We start from the raw sequence: 19493 nt of genomic DNA, 5'->3' as shown, positions 1-19493 counted from the left end.
TGCTTCGAATATTTAACAGCTTGGTTGTTTTTTATTTTTTACTGACTGCCTCATTCATGTATGTGAAGTTCTTTTTTTATGCTTGTATCTTATATTGTTACAGGTACTTATATAGCGCCATCAATTAACACAGTGCTTTACATACATTGTACTTTCACATCAGTCCCTAACCCTCAAGGAGTGTAAAATCTAAGGTCCCTAACTCACATTCATACATACACGTGTATTTTGCCTTCCTCTGGATCAACTGTGGGTATAGGATTATAACTTTTTTTTTTTTTTGCTATGGTTGAACTGGATGGACTTTTTTCTTTTTTCAGCCAGACTATGTAACATACTAGGGCCAATTTAGACAGGAGCTAATTAACCTACCAGCATATCTTTGGAATGTGGATGGAAACTGGAGTAGCCGGAGGAAATCCACACAGGCACAAAGAGAACATGCAAACTCCAGGCAGGTGGTTCCGTGGTTGGGATTCGATCCAACGACCCTAGTACTGCCAGGCGGAAGTGCTAACCATTTAGCCACTGTGCTGCCCATCATATACTCCTGTTTCTCACCTATGTACCTTTTTCTTGAGCGGTTTTGATCCTCAAGTAGTTATACTGTTACTGTTGTCTATCCTCTAACCACCTCCCGCCCGCCATATAGTCCAATGACGGGCGCAAGGTGGTTCTCTCATTCTGATAGGCCGTCTTTTGATGTCCTTCCATTCTCACGGCGCATGCGCGGCTCAGGGAGCGCACAGCGCGGCGATCGGCGGTGCTCTGTGTCCCTTGGACACAGCGGATCACCGATCCACGGAAAGAGCCGAAGATGTCGGCTCGGTCATGTGATCAGCTGTGTCCAATCACAGCTGATCACATGTAAACAGGGAAATGCCAGTTATCGGCATTTCTCTCCTCTCGAGCTGTCACGCTGACAGAGGAGAGGAGAGCCGGTAATCAGCATTCCGCAGAGGGGACATGTACACTGATCATCAGGGCACTGATGATCAGTGTGCCCTGATGATCAGTGTGGCCCCAGAAGTGCCACCTGTCAGTGTCCATCAGTGCCAGCTGTCAGTGCTGAACAGTGCCACGTGCCAGTGCCCATCAGTGCCACTTATCAGTGCCCATCTGAGCTGCCCTTCAGTGTCACCCATCAGTGCCAGTCAGTGCCGCTTATCAGTGCCGAATATCAGTGCCATATCAGTGCGTGCCTTTCAGTGCCACCTATCAGTATCCATCAGTGCAGCATATCAGTGCCCATCACTGCTGCCTCATTAGCGCACACCAGTGAAGGAGAAAAATCACTTATTTACAAAATTTTATAACAAACTAAAACTTTTTTTTTTTTTTTAATTTTCAGTGGTTTTTGATTTGTTTAAGAAAGAATAAAAAAACCCAGAGGTGATTAAATACCACCAAAAGAAAGCTCTGTCACAAAAAAAGATAAACATTTCATATGGGTACAGTGTTGCATGACCGCGCAATTGTCAGTCAACGTTTGACAGTGCTGAAAGCTGGAAATTGGCCTGGGCAGGAAGGGGGTATAAGTGCCCTGTAGGTGAGCGGTTAATAAAAATCATTTGCAAACAAAAAGAATTTGAATACGAATCCCAAAAACTAACTGAATGAATTTACCAAATCCAACTACACGAAATTTGTTAGATTTCGAATCAAAAAAGTCCTGGATTGTTTCTTGGATACACAGAATATAACTGGATACTAACATTTATAGGTAAAGTTGATCCAGGGAATATCCAATTGCCTCTCGGGGGATCAGGAAGGAATTGTTTCCCCTGCAGGAGCAAATTGGATCATGCTTTGCTGGGTTTTTTGCCTTCCTCTGGATCAACTGTGGGTGTAGGATTATAAATTTTTTTTTTTTTTTTAATGGTTGAACTGGATGGATTTTTGTCAGCCAGACTAACTATGTAACTATGAAACACATTTTTAGTTTTGTTTAAGTTTTAGTTTAACCCCCCCCCCATATCTAATAAATTGACCATCACTGATTTGGACACTCTTTTTGATATTTCTCTTTGTATTACAGGGCACGATCTGTAATGACTGTGTGTGCCTCACCTTCTGCGGACCTTGCGCACTGTGTCAGATGGCGCGTGAGCTGAAGGCCAGGAAATGAGAGGCCCTCCAAGACAAGCTGGAGACGGGATGAATGTATAAACAGAGCTCTTTGCTTTTTTTATGTGATGTAGTGCATGAGGTTATGAAGTGAATTAGTGCTCCGTCCCCATAACCACAGATTAGGTTTCCTCTCGGCAGCCCCCCCATTTTAACTGTTTGGCTCCTGGTGTTTTTTTTGGCTGCATCAACGTCTGCATCCCTTTTTAGCAAACTTTTGATTCCAATTTTACATAGAACTGAAATAGACCAAATTGGCCATCAAGTCTGCCTTTTTTTAACTTTTATATCGGAGTATAGATCTAGGTTTGTTCCAAGCATGGTTAAAGTGATTGTAAACCTTTACATATACCCAGTGAAGTGATGGCCTCAGGTGATACAGAGATGAAACAAACCCTCCCATATAAGTTGTACCTGTTTACCTACAGCCAGGGGCTGACTGACAACTCACGGGGCCCCCGGGCAATAGAGGATCATGGGGCCCCTGTGTCCTTGTCCAAACTCAAAAAAACCTATGAAAAAGGTACCAGGGGCATCTCATGAGGCCCCCTACTGACCCCGGGGCCACGGGCAGTGCCAGAGTTTGCAAATGGTCAGTCCGCCCCTGCCTACAGCCATCTTTCCCCTACATCCCATCAAAGTGCAGAATTTACACAGGATCACTTATCTCTGAAAAGCAGGGGGTGGAGAGCTGAAGTTAAATCAGTGAGGAGAGTTCTGAGAGCTGATTGGAGTGAAGGGATACACCCCCCCCCCCCCTCCACACAGCACACAGAGCTGAGGTTGTCAATCACAGACTTTGTCCTTTTTCTCTTGGTGTCAGGAAAACTTGTCAGACGTGATTCATGCTGATAGCAGAGGAATGAAGCAGCAGACAGAAATGACACTTAGTGGTCTGGATTGAGACAAGTACACACTATAGAGGGATGTGCTTTGCTCATTTTTCATGTCTGGAGTTTACAACCACTTTAAATTCACTTACTGTTGACCAACTCACTACCTCTGCTGGAATACTGTTTCCAGCATCTACTACTTTTTTGGCAAAAAGGTAAAAGTTATATATGTTCTGCTCATTGAGGGACCAGAGGAAGAAAAGAAGAAAGGCCACATGGCTCAGTAGGGTTCTCATTGCTGAACTATACCAAATGTATGTTGTCACATCCAGCCTTTAAAGATAGGAAAAAAACTAGAATGAATGCCAACCCTTGGGTTTTGGAGTAAGCTGTCAATGTACAAATGTATGCAACCCACTATTTTGATTCTGTACGTTGAAGTTCTAGCAATTTCCAATCTGCCGGATTATGTGCAAAACCAAGAAAGGACAGGGCTTCTTTATGCTGGGCTGTCTGCTATCGGCCATCTCTGTGGCTGCTCCATTTTGCTAGATGATGGCAACGAACTACCAAAGAGAATGTAAGAAGATGAGTCTCATTCCAAGCTTAGCTCATTCTTAATTTTTTAGTAGCTGTATAGCCTCCACCCAAGACACCTCAAAGGCTTCACCCCAAAGGGCTTTCTCACAAGGATAAAGTAGGTACACGCCCTTTGGGGTGAAATAAGTTGAGGGAGTGTGGTGTCTTAGGTGGAGACTGTATGTACACTGCCATTTTTATTGCTAAAAGAATAAAATATCAAGAACAAGCTAATTACGGAATGTCATTCTCATCTTCTCATATTTTAATATTGGAGCAGAGGAGCTGGCACCCCGATGGTCTGTGAACATTAGAGGTACAGCTTTGGAACAGTGTTGTGAATTTGGGTATGCTTTTATCATAGAGAATGATTTCAGTCTGGTGATGGATACATCATGGTAAGACACAGTCTGGCAATATTCTCTATGACAGGCCATCCTCACCACCATGGTGCAGGAGCCAAGCTGTGAGCCTAATGCTTGAACCAAATAGAGAGCATGCTGGAGCAGCTATGAACAGGCCACACCACACATGGGTAGAGGATATGCGATGTTATATGGGTTATTATTCCTGAATCCTGACACTGAGGCAAGGGCATTTAGGGAGTTCCTGACAAAAGTCCACTTTTCCTTTAAAGAAGAAATCTAGCTATGGATATTTCTACATAGTTCCCACTTGCACCAATGTAAATGTGCACATACCATACCCGTGTCTTCCCTCTAGAACAGCTTTTCTAAACCAGGATTCTGTGGAACCCTAGGGTAACTCCAGAGATTGCTAGGGGTTTCTTGACCAATTTCTGCATTTCATAATCCAAGTTCCCTATCTGTAAGGGTGAACTCTTTGCAATGACCACCAATGTAAGAATCATTTTTCCCAGTGACCACAAACACAAAGGTGCAGTGAGCTGTAGGTGTAGTAATTATCAGCATGGGTTTCCTGAGGCCAGAAAGTAATTTCAAGGGTTCTTCCATGTTAAGAAGGTTGAGAAAGGCTGATCTAGTAGCTGGAAATCACTGTAGTAGACACGGCTACTATGGTGATCTTCTCTTGTTGCTGGGTCTCGTGCCAAGTAGACACGGCTACTACGGTGCTCTCCTCTTGTTGCTGGGTCTCGTGCCAAGTAGACACGGCTACTACAGTGATTTCCACTTGTTGCTGGGTCTCGTGCCAAGTAGACACGGCTACTACAGTGATCTCCTCTTGTTGCTGGGTCTCGTGCCAAGTAGACACGGCTACTACAGTGCTCTCCTCTTGTCGCTGGGTCTCGTGCCAGGTAGACACGGCTACTACAGTGCTCTCCTCTTGTCGCTGGGTCTCGTGCCAGGTAGACACGGCTACTACAGTGATCTCCTCTTGTCGCTGGGTCTCGTGCCAGGTAGACACGGCTACTACAGTGATCTCCTCTTGTCGCTGGGTCTCGTGCCAGGTAGACACGGCTACTACAGTGCTCTCCTCTTGTCGCTGGGTCTCGTGCCAAGTAGACACGGCTACTACAGTGCTCTCCTCTTGTCGCTGGGTCTCGTGCCAAGTAGACACGGCTACTACAGTGATCTCCTCTTGTCGCTGGGTCTCGTGCCAAGTAGACACGGCTACTACAGTGATCTCCTCTTGTTGCTGGGTCTCATACAAAGTAGACACGGCTACTACAGTAATCTCTTGTTGCTGGGTCTCTTGTCAAGCCACTTCCTTGTTGCATTGTGAACACAGGAGGTTACCCACGCAGAGATCATTTTACATTTTCTCAATGGATGCAAACCAATTTTCTGAATGGAGAAGGTGAAGAGGCAGGGTGATGACCTCACACTTTCCACCTCCTCTAATCAGAGAATGCTTTGCATCCACTGAGAAAATGCAAAGTCTTCTCCGAATGGCACCCATATCCAGTGGGCCAATGTAACTATGTCCAAGCTGATCCAATGTAACTATGTAAAATATTCATACCTGGATTTCTTTATTAAGTTGGAAACACATTGGACAATATCACAACATTGTATTTCAAAGAAAACTAAAGTTCTTAAGTTCTTCATTTACAATAAAGAAATGGGACCAGTGGACAGGGGAAAGGAATGGAGTGACACCCCTTGAGTCTTTCAAGTCTCAGATCAAAGGTTCAAAGTCCCATTCTGCACAAGTTGTTGACCTGTGACTTTCATCCTAATCCTTTTCTCCTCTAGGTTCTGTTACAAAAATCTTTAGGTCAATACCCTCGAAGGAAAGATTCACGAGGAAATTCCATATGTTTCTCACATCAAGTAGACTGGTGGTCTGGGGCATACAGATGTATCATTTGTACCATGCACTCTCCTTCCATGTAGTCAAGCCTATTTTGGTAGTTTAATGTGGAAATGCCCTTTGTAAAAAAAATTGTACTAGGACTTAGCACCGTTCTTTTTTTTTTTTTTTTTTTAATGAAAGCCTTCTTAGACATTGAGCTGGATGGTGGTGGACTGACAGAAGTAGGACTTTAGATCACCTACAATGCTCAGACCAGAGAGTAAAAAACAGAGGAATTTGATTGTAATGTACTGAATCTCCCTACCTCTTTTATATATTTCACTTTTTAAAGCAGCTCTTTTTGTATTCTCTGAAAATTGCATGTTTTTGAATTTTATATTTTATGATAAAGCACAAGAATAAACATTTGTACGCAGTGTTGTCTGTTGTGTTGATTTATTTGCGGCTATATATTTTGTTTTTTTTTCTGGTTTAGCATAGAAGCTTACATTTAAATCAATTATTTCTGAACTTTGTCAGTTGGCCTGTAAGCAACGTACATCGATATGATTTTGTAAGCACAATTTATATACAAAATATAATAATGCAATGTCATAATATTATGGCAAGATACAGCCAGTTTGGTTGTAAGAAGTGTTCCTGTCCATTATAGAATATCTAGGAAAATGTTTTTCAATAGTTATCTGAGCCAACACCCTTTAAGGGAACACCTTTATATCAATTAAACTTGGTGGTTCTAATGCAGGCCATATATGGGTCCAATTTTGAACAATTTTTCATCTGAAAAACGCCGTTGCTCGGTAATCCAATGGTGCCATCAACGATTTTGAAAATCGGCTAACCAAGTCATAAAGTTCACCCTATAACAGGCAAAACTTCTGTTCCTTCCAGGTCACTGCTCATGCGCATATTCTTTTCGGAGAAACGATTGTACCATCATTGAGTCAAAAATCAGTTTTTCACAAATTTTCCAACATGCCTGATCCCCAAAAAGGGGAGGAACCACGAAAATTGGCCAGTGCCCTTGACCCACTAACAGAGCGAAAATCAGTCAATTATTCTTGGGTCCGATTTTCGGCCAAAAAAAAAAAAAAAATTGGTTGCATTTCGAGGCATGTACTGCCGGCATAAAAGTTTGGGGTTTTTTTTCTCTTTATGGCTAGGTTCACATATGTGCGGGTGGTGCCGCTGGGGATCTGCACAAAAATCCGTGCAGCTGCACAACCCACACAGAAAAATATGGACCTGCGTTAATTCTAACGGCACGCAGCCCGCACTGGAAATCGCAACCGTGCTGGGAATCAAGGTTCCCATGAGGGCTGCATTTTTAGAAGTGCTTCCCTGCGTGTCCCGGGGCACGGGAGTCCATTCAAATGAATGGGCTCTCATGCCCGTGCAAACCGCAGCCCGCAGGAACGCAGATATGTGAACCAGGGGTAAAATAACAAACATGTTATACTTTACCTGCTCTGTGTAACGGTTTTGCACAGAGCAGCACCCAATCCTCCTCTTCCTGGGTCCCGCTGCTGGCACTTGCAGCCCCTCCCCCTTACCGAGTGCCCCCAGTGCAAGCTGCTTACACTAAGGTGTAAAGTAAAATATAAAAAAAAAAAAACAATGAAAGAATCAATAAATAAAAAATTGTAAAGCACAACCAGCCCTGTGCACAGGTGAACGCATGCGTAGGTTGCGTATTTGAATCACCTCTGCCAGATCACCCCCCGCAGTTATCACCTTTTGTATCACCTCCCCCTTCCTTTTAGATTGTAAGCTCCACAAGCCGGGCCCTCCTATTCCTTCTGTACTGAAATGTATTGTAATTGTACTGTCTCCCTTATATTGTAAAGCGCTGCGCAAACTGTTGGCGCTATATAAATCCTGTATAATATGTAAATGATGTTCGCGTCACGCAATATTATACAGGATTTATATAATGCCCACAGTTTGCTCAGCGCTTTACAAAATGAAGGTAGACATTACAGTTACAATACAATTTGGTACAAGAGGAAACAGAGGGCCCGGCTCGTTAGAGCTTACAATCTAGGAGGGGGAAAAAAAAAACAATATTTTTGACTCTTGGCTATAAAACATCCAGTAAAAAATGTTTACAAATCAAATTTAGGCCAAAATATATTCTGTTACATGTCTTTGCCGAAAAAAAAAATCCCAATACGTCTAAATGAATTGGTTTACGTGAAAGTTATAGCATCTACAAATGGTGGTATAGATACTGGAATTTAAAAAAAAAAAAAATGCTAATACTAGTAATGGCAGCAATCAGCAACTTACAGCGGGACCTGCAAGTATTCTGACACTGTAGGGAACTGACTAACTGCTGCTGACATCCCCAGTGACACCAATACAGTGATCAGTGCTAATAAAAAGCACTGACACTGTACTAATGGCACTGGGCAGGAAGGGGTTAACATCTCAAGTGATCAAAGGGTTAACTGTGTGCTGTTTTACTGTGTGCTTTACTAGGGAAACATACTGCTTTGTATTGCTCTGTTATGCAGAGCAAAACACAGCAGCATGTCGGTGCTGGCAGGGGAGAGATCTGTGTTGTTCTCTGGCTAGGACCCAGTGATTGACATCTGTAGCCGCCAATGGCAGTGTGGGTAGGGCGGTGCGTGTGCGCCCCCTACCTGGAAATGCAAAATCACATACAGTATATACATGATTTTGCACAGCCTCTGCCACCCTCTACCAGTAGTTCTGTTATAGGGCAGTGGGGAACCGGTTAAAATACATGTATTTTTTCCAAATAAATTACACTGCACAAATACCACGCGACATAAAAAATTGCAACATCTTTGAGCTAGTGTTTGCTTAGGCTACGTTCACACTAGCTTTGTCAGCAGGTGTTTGGGAAGCATTTTTAACGCTTCTCAAACGCCTATGAAAATTCTGCACATGGCAGCACACAGTGCTGTTCACGCTGAAGCATTAGCGTCAGGGCAAAACGAACGCCTCATGTCGCGTCAGGAGGAGTTGAAGCCTCCCATTCAAGTCTATGGTGCCACTCCTCAAACGCCTGGCAGGCGTTTGCGAGGTGTTAATACCATTAACTTCATTATAGGCGTTTGTGGTGTGGTTTTAATGTTTGGCAAACGCCTCAAAACTGTACATAGGGCATATGGAGAGCTTTTGAGGAGCGTTAGAACGCTTCCCAAACGCCTGTCAAATGCTATAGAAATAAGTCAAGTGTGAATGAGCCCTTAGTCTCTATGCATTTTAGTTCCCTGACGAACCTGCTAGAAGAGGAGATCCCATGCTGCAGAGGGTCAGAAGGCCAATTACTAATAGAAGGCTGCAGTTAAAGTGCTGCTAATTCACTGGTGTCAAACTGGCGGCCCTCCAGCTGTTGCCAAACTACAAGTCCCATGAGGCATTGCAAGACTGACAGTTACAAGCACGACTCCCAAAGGCAGAGGCATGATGGGACTTGTAGTTTCACAACAGCTGGAGGGCTGCCAGTTTGACACCCCTGCTCTAATTATTTTACTAATAGTAGGCCTAATGTACATATCTTACTGGGTTTTTTTTTTTTTAGGTCCCGTGTCTCTATCCCTCTCACCAGAGTTATAGTATAGAAAGGATTAAAGCAACTGACATTCCAACTGTTTTTTTACCGCACAATATGAGATATATAGATCCACCCTGTCTCACTACCTTGGGGGTCACCCTACATCGCCCTGGTAAAAGGAGTGCTACAGCAACATATGACAGATAAAATATGGACCTCACAATCGCACTGACCACACCAAGTTACAAGATGAATACAACTAGGGTAAATGCCTGCCCCCCCCCCCCCCCCCCCGTAGAAAAAAGGGGAGAAACTTCTCCGCCAAATTAATCATTTCAAATAGGGAACTATTGGGGCATCTACTGGTGAAAAGTGAGAACTACATGCCTAACACCCTTCTACAGATTCAGCCTGGTCGATGATGTTGCCCATAGATTTACTATGGGGCATCTGTTTTCAGATGTCCCTCCTCTGCACTGAAGCCGGTCATGTTACTCTACTCCAGTGTTTCTCAACTCCAGTCCTCACGGACCCCCAACAGGTCATGTTTTCAGGATTTCCATTATTTTGCACAGGTGATTTGATCAGTTTCACTGCCTTAGTAATTACCACAGCTGTTTCATCTGAGGGAAATCCTGAAAACATGACCTGTTGGGGGTCCATGAGGACTGGAGTTGAGAAACACTGCTCTACTCTGACAGACCCAGAATAGGTAAGTATACACATCATTCATTTTACAGGGTAGATAGAATAGGCTTAGAATGGGGGTTGGAGTACACTAAGCCTTCCACTTTAAATCTTAAAATTTTTTTAATAAAGCACTAATCATTTATTTATTTCAGGTATTTATATAGCACTGTAAATTTATGCAGCACTTTACATATATATTGTACATTCACATCAGTCCCTAACCCTCAAGGGGTGTACAATCTAAGGTCCCTAACTCACATTCATACATACACATACTAGGGACAATTTAGACAGGAGCCAATTCACCTACCAGCATGTCTTTGGAGTGTGGGAGGAAACCGGAGTACCCAGAGGAAACCCGCACAGGGAGAATATGCAAACTCCAGGCAGGTGGTGCCGTGGCTGGGATTTGAACTAATGACCCGAGTACTGCCAGGAGGAAGTGCTAACCATCTAGCCACTGTGCTGCCACACAAAAATGTGGACAGCGGAGAAGCAACATAAAAATTTGGTTCCAAAAAAGGACAAGTCAATCTAAACGAGTAACAGCTTGGAGCTATGAAAATGTCAAAAGGCAAGAAAGGAAGATTCCTCTACGTATTGAGGCTATCGGCCTAATGCACACGGATGTTTGTAGGCATAAAATATGCCTAGTGTTTCCCGTGCCCAGGTCACAGGTGGGGCATACAGCCAGCCATAATGTGAAGACAACCCTGTATTTATCATGTCCATGCACGGGCATTTACCTGTGCACAAGACCTACAGACATGTGAGTAAATGCAGATCCACAGACACATAGGCATGTATGGGCAGCACAGTGGCTCAGTGATTAGCACTTCCACCTGGCAGTACTCAGGTCTGAAAGGTTGTCGCTAGCCCCTGGCTATCTGTCTTTATAGTCGGTTTCAGGTACGGACGCGTCGGGAAGATTGACTTCATCCAGAAGAGACAGACATACACATAGTGATAGGTGAAATCAATCTCTCAAGTTTATTAGCGGGAAGAAAATGAATATAACAGAAAAAAGAAAGGTGGGGGGCACAGAGTATCAAAAAGCTGAGTTGTCAGTATTTGATTGGCTGAATACCAAAAGACAAAATTGACGTCAATTCTGAAAAGTGATGAGAAGCGGAGTTTCACTTTCCCAGAAATAAAAGTTTCTAAATTGTTTTAAAACACTTATCTACTACATACAATAGAATCTCGCTAGATACTTGTCAAGGCTGTAAACATGATTTTCTCAGGCCTTGAAATCAGTTACAAGTATCCAACAATTATTTTCCCATGGGACAGAAGTATTTGACTTTTAATTATATCATAGCCGAAACAGGTGCTGTTAGTACAAAGAAATAATTGGATACTATCTCCTCTACCAAGGCTAAGCTAGAAGAAGAATATTGGGAGTACAGTTCTGGAACACATAACTGACACAGCATATTTTCATTAACTCATTCTGAGTATAATACAAAACAATTAATCAACATGTTAGTACAAAATATAGAATGGAGTGGGGGGGAACACAAAACAGACAAGACAGACATACATTTCCCTTCAGGGTCATTGGTTCGAATCCTTGGCTCCACCTGCCTGGAGTTTGCATGTTCTCCCTGTGACTGCGTGGGTTTCCTCCGGGTACTCCAACACTCCAGAGACATACTGGTAGGTTAATCGGCTCCTGTCTAAAATTGTCCCTAGTATATGTCTGTATGAATGTAAGTTAGGGACCTTAGATTGTACTCCCCTTGAGGGTTAGGGACTGATGTGAATGTACAATATATATGTTAATTGCTGCGTAAATTGACAGCGCTTTACAAGTACCTGAAATAAATGTACAGGGTCATAAAACCACTGGCAAGAACAAAACTGCATAAAAATGTATCCATTATGAAACACTTCACACCAATGCAATGTGGTGCATTTTTAAAAATTCTACATGCTGCATTTTTGGTGTATGTTTAAGGCTCCATGCACACGGCTGTTTTGATAACGCTGGTAATGTTAGCTGTGTGTTTCAGCATTTTTGCATTAGCGTTTAGCAACGTTGTCTCGTGTTTTTCCAAGTTTGCGTTTATTGGGTTTTTTTATTTACCAAAAAAAGTCCAAAAACACCGGTTTGCCACATTTTGCCATGTTTTTTCAGCATTAGAGCATTTTTACAGCTAAAAAAAACTCCTCTAGAAACCCACTAGTCTTGATGTTTTTATCCAGCCAAAAAACGTTGATTCCAGTGTATGTGCGCATGGACACATAGGATAACATGCTGGGGGGTTTACTAGCTGTAGAAAAAAAATGTAAAAAGCCAAAAACAGCCGCTGTAAAAACATCCGGTGTGCATGAGGGCTAAAAAGCACACAAAAAACATACCTGTCTATGGATAGAAATGGAAAACGCACGAAAAGTGCACCGTAGTTGCACTTTTTAGAGTCACATGTTCATATTTCACAGGCGTATTAAACGGAGCAGTGGGAAAGGACCACTTGTCTACCAAGGTACCTTCAGAAACGACATGCCGTATGAGCTTGGTAAAGGCTTTAAGATAAATGTGATCACAGTTATGGGGCTCTCAAAGTACAACCCCCGCCCCAAACTGGTGGCTCCCCCAGTGGTTCCTGGGTTCTCCCATGAAGCAGCTTGTCCAGATAGAGCAGGAAGAACTTGGAAGCCATGGATGCAGCTATATAAGCATGATCTGTGCTTGATTAGTTACATTAGAGGGCAGAGAAGACATCGGGGTCTCCATACTATCACATAGTGGCTTGCTAGCCCCTTGTGATAGCAATAGAGTTAAAAACAAAATTAAAAAAAAGTGTAAAAAAAAAAAAAAAATTATATAAAATACATTTAAAAAAAAAAAAGAAAAAAAAAAAATGTGAGCACTCCTTGCACCGCACCTGTGACCCGCACCAGCAGTAATTCTAAAGCCATAATTGATGCCTAGCTCTAAACTGATAACCTGTAAAGACTTTAAAGGTTTCATATCGGCATTCCTGCAGTTCGTGTTTTGCGTGGGCATGACAGCCTATTCATTTGAATGGACTCCCGGACCCCGGGACACGCAGGGAAGAGTTCCCTGCACTTCTGAAAATGCAGTCCGCACGGGAATCTCAGTACGGTTGCGATTTCCAGTGCGGGTGGTGTGCCATTAGAATTAATGGCACCCGTGGGTCCGCATTTCTCTGTGCGGGTGCACGGATTTTTGTGCAGATCCGCAGCGGCACCACCGCACAGATGTGAACCTAGCCTTAGGCTGGCCATACATTCCACAATTATCTTCCAATTTTCTGCCCAATTTCCTTTAGATTTACCTTCAACTATGTAGTGCAAGGGCCTGCCTAATTGGATACAACTGAAAGTGTTGTTTAGGTTTGTCCTCCTATTATATGGTTTTTGGTAAATCTAAACCAAAAATCTCCTGATAATTGTATAATGTATGGCCAGCCTTAGTCTTCATGCACACGGGACATTTTTACAGCGGCTGTTTTTGGCTTTTGACATTTTTTTCTACAGCCAGTAAACCCCCCCCAGCATGTTGTCCTATGTGTCCATGCACACAGACTGTAATTAACATTTTTTGCCTGGAAAAAAAACCCAGGACTAAAGGGTTTCTAGGAGGAGATTTTTAGCTGTAAAAACACAGTAAAATGCCTCAAACTGGCATTTTTGGACTTTTTTTGACCAAAAAAAAAAAAAATTGGGGGTATAAAAAAATAAAATGCTAAAAAATGCAAATGCAGGAAAACGCCACTAAACGCTAAATGCAAAAATGCTAAAAAACTTCATGTTTTTAACTTGACTTTACACAGCTAAGGTTACCAGCGTTATCAAAACGTCCCGTGTGCATGAGGACTTAAAGCTTCACCTATAGAGAATTTTAGGTACTGCTGCTTTTATGCAATTACACGACCATGCGCAATTTTAAGACATAGCTTGTTTGGTATCTATGTACTCAACGCAACTCAGCGTTTTACATTTTACCAAAAACATGGGTATAATGTTGTGTTTGTGCTAAAGTTCATTTTAGTGTACTTTTTCCTGCAAATATGCGTTTAAAAAAATATCTACACGAATATCATGCAACATAAAAAAAATACAATTACCACCATTTTATTCTCCGGGGTCTTTGCTCTGAGAAAACATACTTTCATAGAGGGGGGGGGGAAGAGGGGGTTACAGTCATTTTAGCAAAGAAAACAGATTTCTGAAAATATGCATTTAAAAATATCTACACGAATATCATGCAAAAGAAAAAAAATTCAATTACCGCCATTTAATCTCCAGGGTCTCTGCTGTGAGAAAACATACTTTCGTGGAGGGGGGGGGGGGGGTTACAGTAATTTCTAGCAAAAAAACTGATTTCTGAAAAATATGCATTTAATAAATATCTACACAAATATCATGCAACATAAAAAAAAAAAAAAATACAATTACCGCAATTTTATTCTCTGGGGTCTCTGCTCTGAGAAAACATACTTTCATGGAAGAGGAGGTTACAGTCATTTCTAGCAAAAAAAAAAAATGATTTCTGAAAATATGTGTTTAAAAAAATATCTATACTTAATATCATGCAAAAGAAAGAAATTCAATTACCGGCATTTTATTCTCCAGGGTCTCTGCTGTGAGAAAACATACTTTCGCAGGGGGGAGAGGGGGTTACAGTCATTTCTAGCAAAAGACCTGATTTTAACATGCATACAAAAAATTAAATCACCGAAAAGACTTTGTAGTTGTTTTATTACATTGGGGGCTGTACTCAGTAAGGGGGTTAAAGTATGAAAAAATGAAGACATTTGGCTTCATTAGACAAGCATAGATGTTAAGCGCAGATCCATACCCCCAGCAATGGGCACCAGTACCTCTTTTCTCCCCCATATCGGTTTGCTCCATGGTTCCTATATCAGCCCCCATTTTCCAGGCTATTCTGGTAGCTGAAGTTAATTGTCTAATTAGTGAAGGAGGAAAAGATGAGGCAGGTGGGGGTGATGTGATGGCTGAAGCTGGATTTGTGACAGATCATGTTTGTGAGTATTCCATATTGTATTTTGCAGTTTCCTTTTATTGGGAGGGTTGGTTGGTAATATAGAGGATTGTACATTTTCAGTTTATTATCTCAAATTTATTCTGAAATACTGTTTTGTTTGTTGGTATTTGTTTAACTGAAAGTCAAAATCTAAGCCCCCTGTTCACACATATGTGACAATGGAAATCACATTATTCTCTATGGTACCTGTGCTTATCAATGCAACACAGCACAGTGTGCACCCCCCCCCCCCCTTTCTTCTTTTTTTTTTTTTTGTTTTTTTTTTTTTTTTTTTAAAGTTGCATGTGCTTTTACTCCATAGACATCAATGGGAGCGCATGTAAATGCGTTTTAGTGTGTTTGGCAAAGATTTATGTATAAAATCCTGTCTCCTACTATAAAAAAAAACCCCTAAAACGCATCATCATGCGGCAGCACTAGTATGAGCATAGACTTAGGAAGAGATTTTTCTGTACAGGACTTTACCAGATTTTGCGCCATGCAGTTTTAGTAAAAAACCCCCTTAGTCTGCTTTATACAGCTTTGGAGGAATTGGCAAGGAATCTGGGAGACATTTGGGCCACTGCAGGCTTTTGGTGCACTTTTAGCCCAGGTTCACATACATGCAGTGCGGTACATCGCATGTGATTTGCACAGGAACCGCACCGCATTCCTGTGCCAATCACATGTGATTTGTGTGCGGTGCGATCGGAGCCATACGTTTTGTATGGCTCTGATCGCCCTGCACCACAAACGCGCAGGACCCTCTTTTTGGTCTGCACTAGAATCGTATCACATGGGTATTCACACCTATACGATCCGATTCTGCACATCGCACCGCGTTTTGCAGACCGCTATCGGGGGGTTGTTAACTTAACATACACACCCGCAGTGGTTCGTATGAAAGGGGTGTGATTCTGATGCGGTGCGAAATTCGCACTGAAAATGCTGCAAATTCCGCACCGCATTGGTGTGAACCAGGGCTTAGTATGCACAAAGAAGGTACTAATTGTTTTGTTGGGGGTTGTTCACAGGAGTGTACTATAGCATATGACCATGGGAGGGCGTGTTTGCCTACATGGGGATGCACAGGTGCAGGCAGTCCCATTCATGTCAATTATGATACAGCGGCTGCGCGGACACAGGCACTGTTTCTGCTCTGACAGCTGTGTGGGTGCATAGACGCAGACAGCATATTACTCACCAATGCGTTTTGGCGTTAAAAAAAAAAAATCCTACCATGTTTAAGAGCATTAAACTTTTTTTTGGGCAGCACAGTGGCTAAATGGTTAGCACTTCTGCCTGGCAGTACAACGGTTGTTGGCTAAAATCCCAACCATGGCACCACCTGGATTTTGCATGTTCTCCCTCTGCCTGCATGGGTTTCCTCCAGGTACTCTGGCATAAATGTATTCTATTCTCCAGAATATTTATTTCATGGGACTTTTATTAAAGCAGCATTAAACCCAAAAGAAAACAATATATTGCAGCTTACCAATTTTTAAATGTGATGGCTGCATTGGTTTTCTTTTTTAGGATTTCTTCTATTTTCTCCAGGTGATCCAGCAAGTAAGGCTTGTTTTTTCAAAAGAGAAAGCTTTGTAAGATGTATCAGTTACAGAGATGAGACAAACCATTTGCTGTCAGGAACAGGCAGGAGTTTTTACTCTTGCACAGTTCTATGGGAAGGGTTCACTCGAATCCTCCAAGCTGGTAATAAGGGAATTCCCTTTGAACCCTAGGTGGTTTTATCAATTCTTGCAGTTGCACCATGTTTTGCATGTCCAATTTTCTTTTTCTTCTATTTGGGTTTCCCCTGTGCCTGTGTTGGATAGAGAGTAGTTCAAGCAGCTTCCACCAAAGGCCTCATTTCTGTTACTTACTCAGCCCTTTTTAAAGAGCTCTTTTCATAAATTCCATCTACCCTCTAGGACAGGGGTCTCCAAACCTTCTAAACAAAGGGCCAGTTTACTGTCCTTCAGACTTTGGAAAGGCCGGACTGCAGCCAGCAGGAGTTAACAGTGCCCCGTCGTTGGCCTCTGTGGGAGGAGTGGTGCCCCGTCGTTGGCCTCTGTGGGAGGAGTGGTGCCCCGTCGTTGGCCTCTGTGGGAGGAGGGGTGCCCCGTCGTTGGCGTCTGTGGGAGGAGGGGTGCCCCGTCGTTGGCGTCTGTGGGAGGAGTGGTGCCCCGTCGTTGGCCTCTGTGGGAGGAGTGGTGCCCCGTCGTTGGCGTCTGTGGGAGGAGGGGTGCCCCGTCGTTGGCGTCTGTGGGAGGAGTGGTGCCCCGTCGTTGGCGTCTGTGGGAGGAGTGGTGCCCCGTCGTTGGTGTCTGTGGCAGGTACTATGCCCCACTGTTGGTGACAGTGGGGAGAATACTAGTCAAAAGGTAGGATGAAAGCAAGTAAAGGGCCGCATTTGGCCACAGGACCACACTTTGAAGACCACTGCTCTAGAGTAAAGTGGGAACAGGATATTGGGCCCATTTCTAACAATGCTTGGGAAGAGATCCTCCAGGCACTTCCTCATCTCGCTTTCCTCTTCATAGACTAACCCAGATTTTTATTCCCCATAGGGCGCATAGGACCCCAGACTTTGGCTATTAGCCTAAGAGCCAACCCGACTTGTCTTAGAGATGGCAATTTGGGGTCTTTGACACACCTATTATGGCGATGCCCAAAACTCCACAGGTATTGGGCGAAGGTTGTGGGCACACTTAATGGGTTATTAGATGTGGATCTTCCACTGGAAGACCGAACGCTGAAGTGGGTTACTGTTATACGTTTGCTGTTTGTGGCCCGAAGGCAAATTGCCCTTAAAGTGGAGTTCCAGCCATTTTTGTGTTTATTAAGTCAGCAGCTACAGTTTTTGTAGCTTCTGACATATAATAAACACACACTTGCCTGTCCCAGAGTCCAACGATGTAGTCACCCGTGCCGTGCCTTGTCTCCCTGGCGCCGGCATCTTAACTGTGGCCACCAGGCTGTGACAGCTTGCAGCTTCACAGCCTGGTGCCTAATGCGCGAGTCGTGCTGCATATCCTGATTGGTCCTGCAGTCTTCTGGGACCTGTGAAAGTTCCCAGGAGACTGTGGGAGGGAGGAGGGGAACCGGACTGAATTTTGCCGTGGCGCACTGAGCCGGAAGTGGGAGAAGGTACCTGTCAAAACCAGGTACCCGCTCCCCCCCAAAAAAAGTGTTAAATATGGCAGTGGAGGCAAACAAGTGGAACTTTGGGAGGAACTCCACATTTTAAGTGGACTTCCCCGCTCTCCCCAACCTCATCTGATTGGATATTTGATCTCAATAAGTGCGTTTCTTATAAGACACCTCATTACTTTTTTTTTCTCAGAAATTCATTAAAGAGGTTTGACTCAATTTGGACATGTTGGTTAACCCACATGAGTATTGAGTTAGGACACAGGACCTTTTAGATCTAGCAGCACTGTCCAGTCTATTAAAAACTGGACCTGTATATAATGTGGGATCCCTGCTGGCCGCTATAATGCTTCTTATTCATTTTTTTGTCTGGACTAGATTTGGTATGTTCTAGGTTGTTTGTTTGTTTTTGTTTTTAGTTTTTTGGGGGGTTTTTTCTTCATTTTGTTTTGTATGTTTGTTCTATGTCATTTTTTTGTTTGAGATATTCTTTCAAAATAAAATCCTAATTTAAAAAAAAAAAAAACAAAGATGGGTTGCTTACAATAATCAGCTTTTATTTACTTTGTAACCTTTTTATCACAAAAAGAAAATTGTTGCTGTAACTGTTTATAAAATTTTAGCTGGAGTTTGGCTTTTATGTGTTAGGCCTGGTTCACACCAATGTTTTTTGTTTTTTTTTTGTTTGTTTTTTATTGCTTTTTTTCATGGGTTTCCTGTAGGACAGGTTCACATCTATGCATTTTTGCATCCACTTCATTTTTGGATAGTCAGGGATGTTTTTAAATGCAAAAAGCAGAGTTTTGCTACAATAGATTTCAATGGAGACACTACTGAAACGCATGTAGTGCAGGGTTTTTTTTATACGTTTTTGCTGCGTTTTGCATTTTTATTCTGCCCAGCAACAAAAACATATACCCTTTAACAAAAACGCAAAATGCGTAACAATACATCAAAAACGCATGTGTAAAATGCACAGCTCAATGCCAAAAGCATTGCAAAAACGGATCAAAAGCAAACTCCATAGGTGTGAACCAAAGCTTTATTGTATTTAAATATGCTAGTATATTTAATACTCAGTACCAATCACTTATTGTGTTCATTCAGAAAAGGAAGGAGCTGGTAAATGTGACGTATTTAGAGGAGGGGAGGGAAGCTGGCAGCACTTCAGGGGTGGGGGTCACACAGGGGGGCCTGGGCAGCAGGGTGAAAAATATGATGAAATTTATATAATAAACAGCGCAAAACAATACCCAACAAATTTCACATAATAGAGAAATAAAGTGAAAAACTCATATTTTGATTTAAAGTGTCCAAAATTAATGTGTCC

At 42.7% G+C, this 19493-nt stretch overlaps 1 protein-coding gene across 1 annotated transcript in view; it reads left to right on the top strand.

Moving 5' to 3' along the window:
• LOC149454592 (cornifelin homolog B-like) overlaps nucleotides 1–6193 on the top strand; it is a 42175-nt gene extending 35982 nt beyond the window's left edge. The window contains exon 4 of the mRNA XM_089687376.1: nucleotides 2039–6193. Within this exon, the coding sequence (XP_089543502.1) occupies nucleotides 2039–2128 (90 nt within the window). The 3' untranslated portion in view covers nucleotides 2129–6193. The remainder of the gene's footprint in view (nucleotides 1–2038) is intronic.
• The last annotated feature ends 13300 nt before the right edge of the window (nucleotides 6194–19493 follow it).

Source organism: Staurois parvus, unplaced genomic scaffold (assembly GCF_062004578.1).
Source record: "Staurois parvus isolate SC_StPar_1 unplaced genomic scaffold, SC_StPar_1.0 ptg000423l, whole genome shotgun sequence".
NCBI lineage: Eukaryota > Metazoa > Chordata > Amphibia > Anura > Ranidae > Staurois > Staurois parvus.
This window is presented reverse-complemented; position numbering and strand designations above follow the sequence as displayed.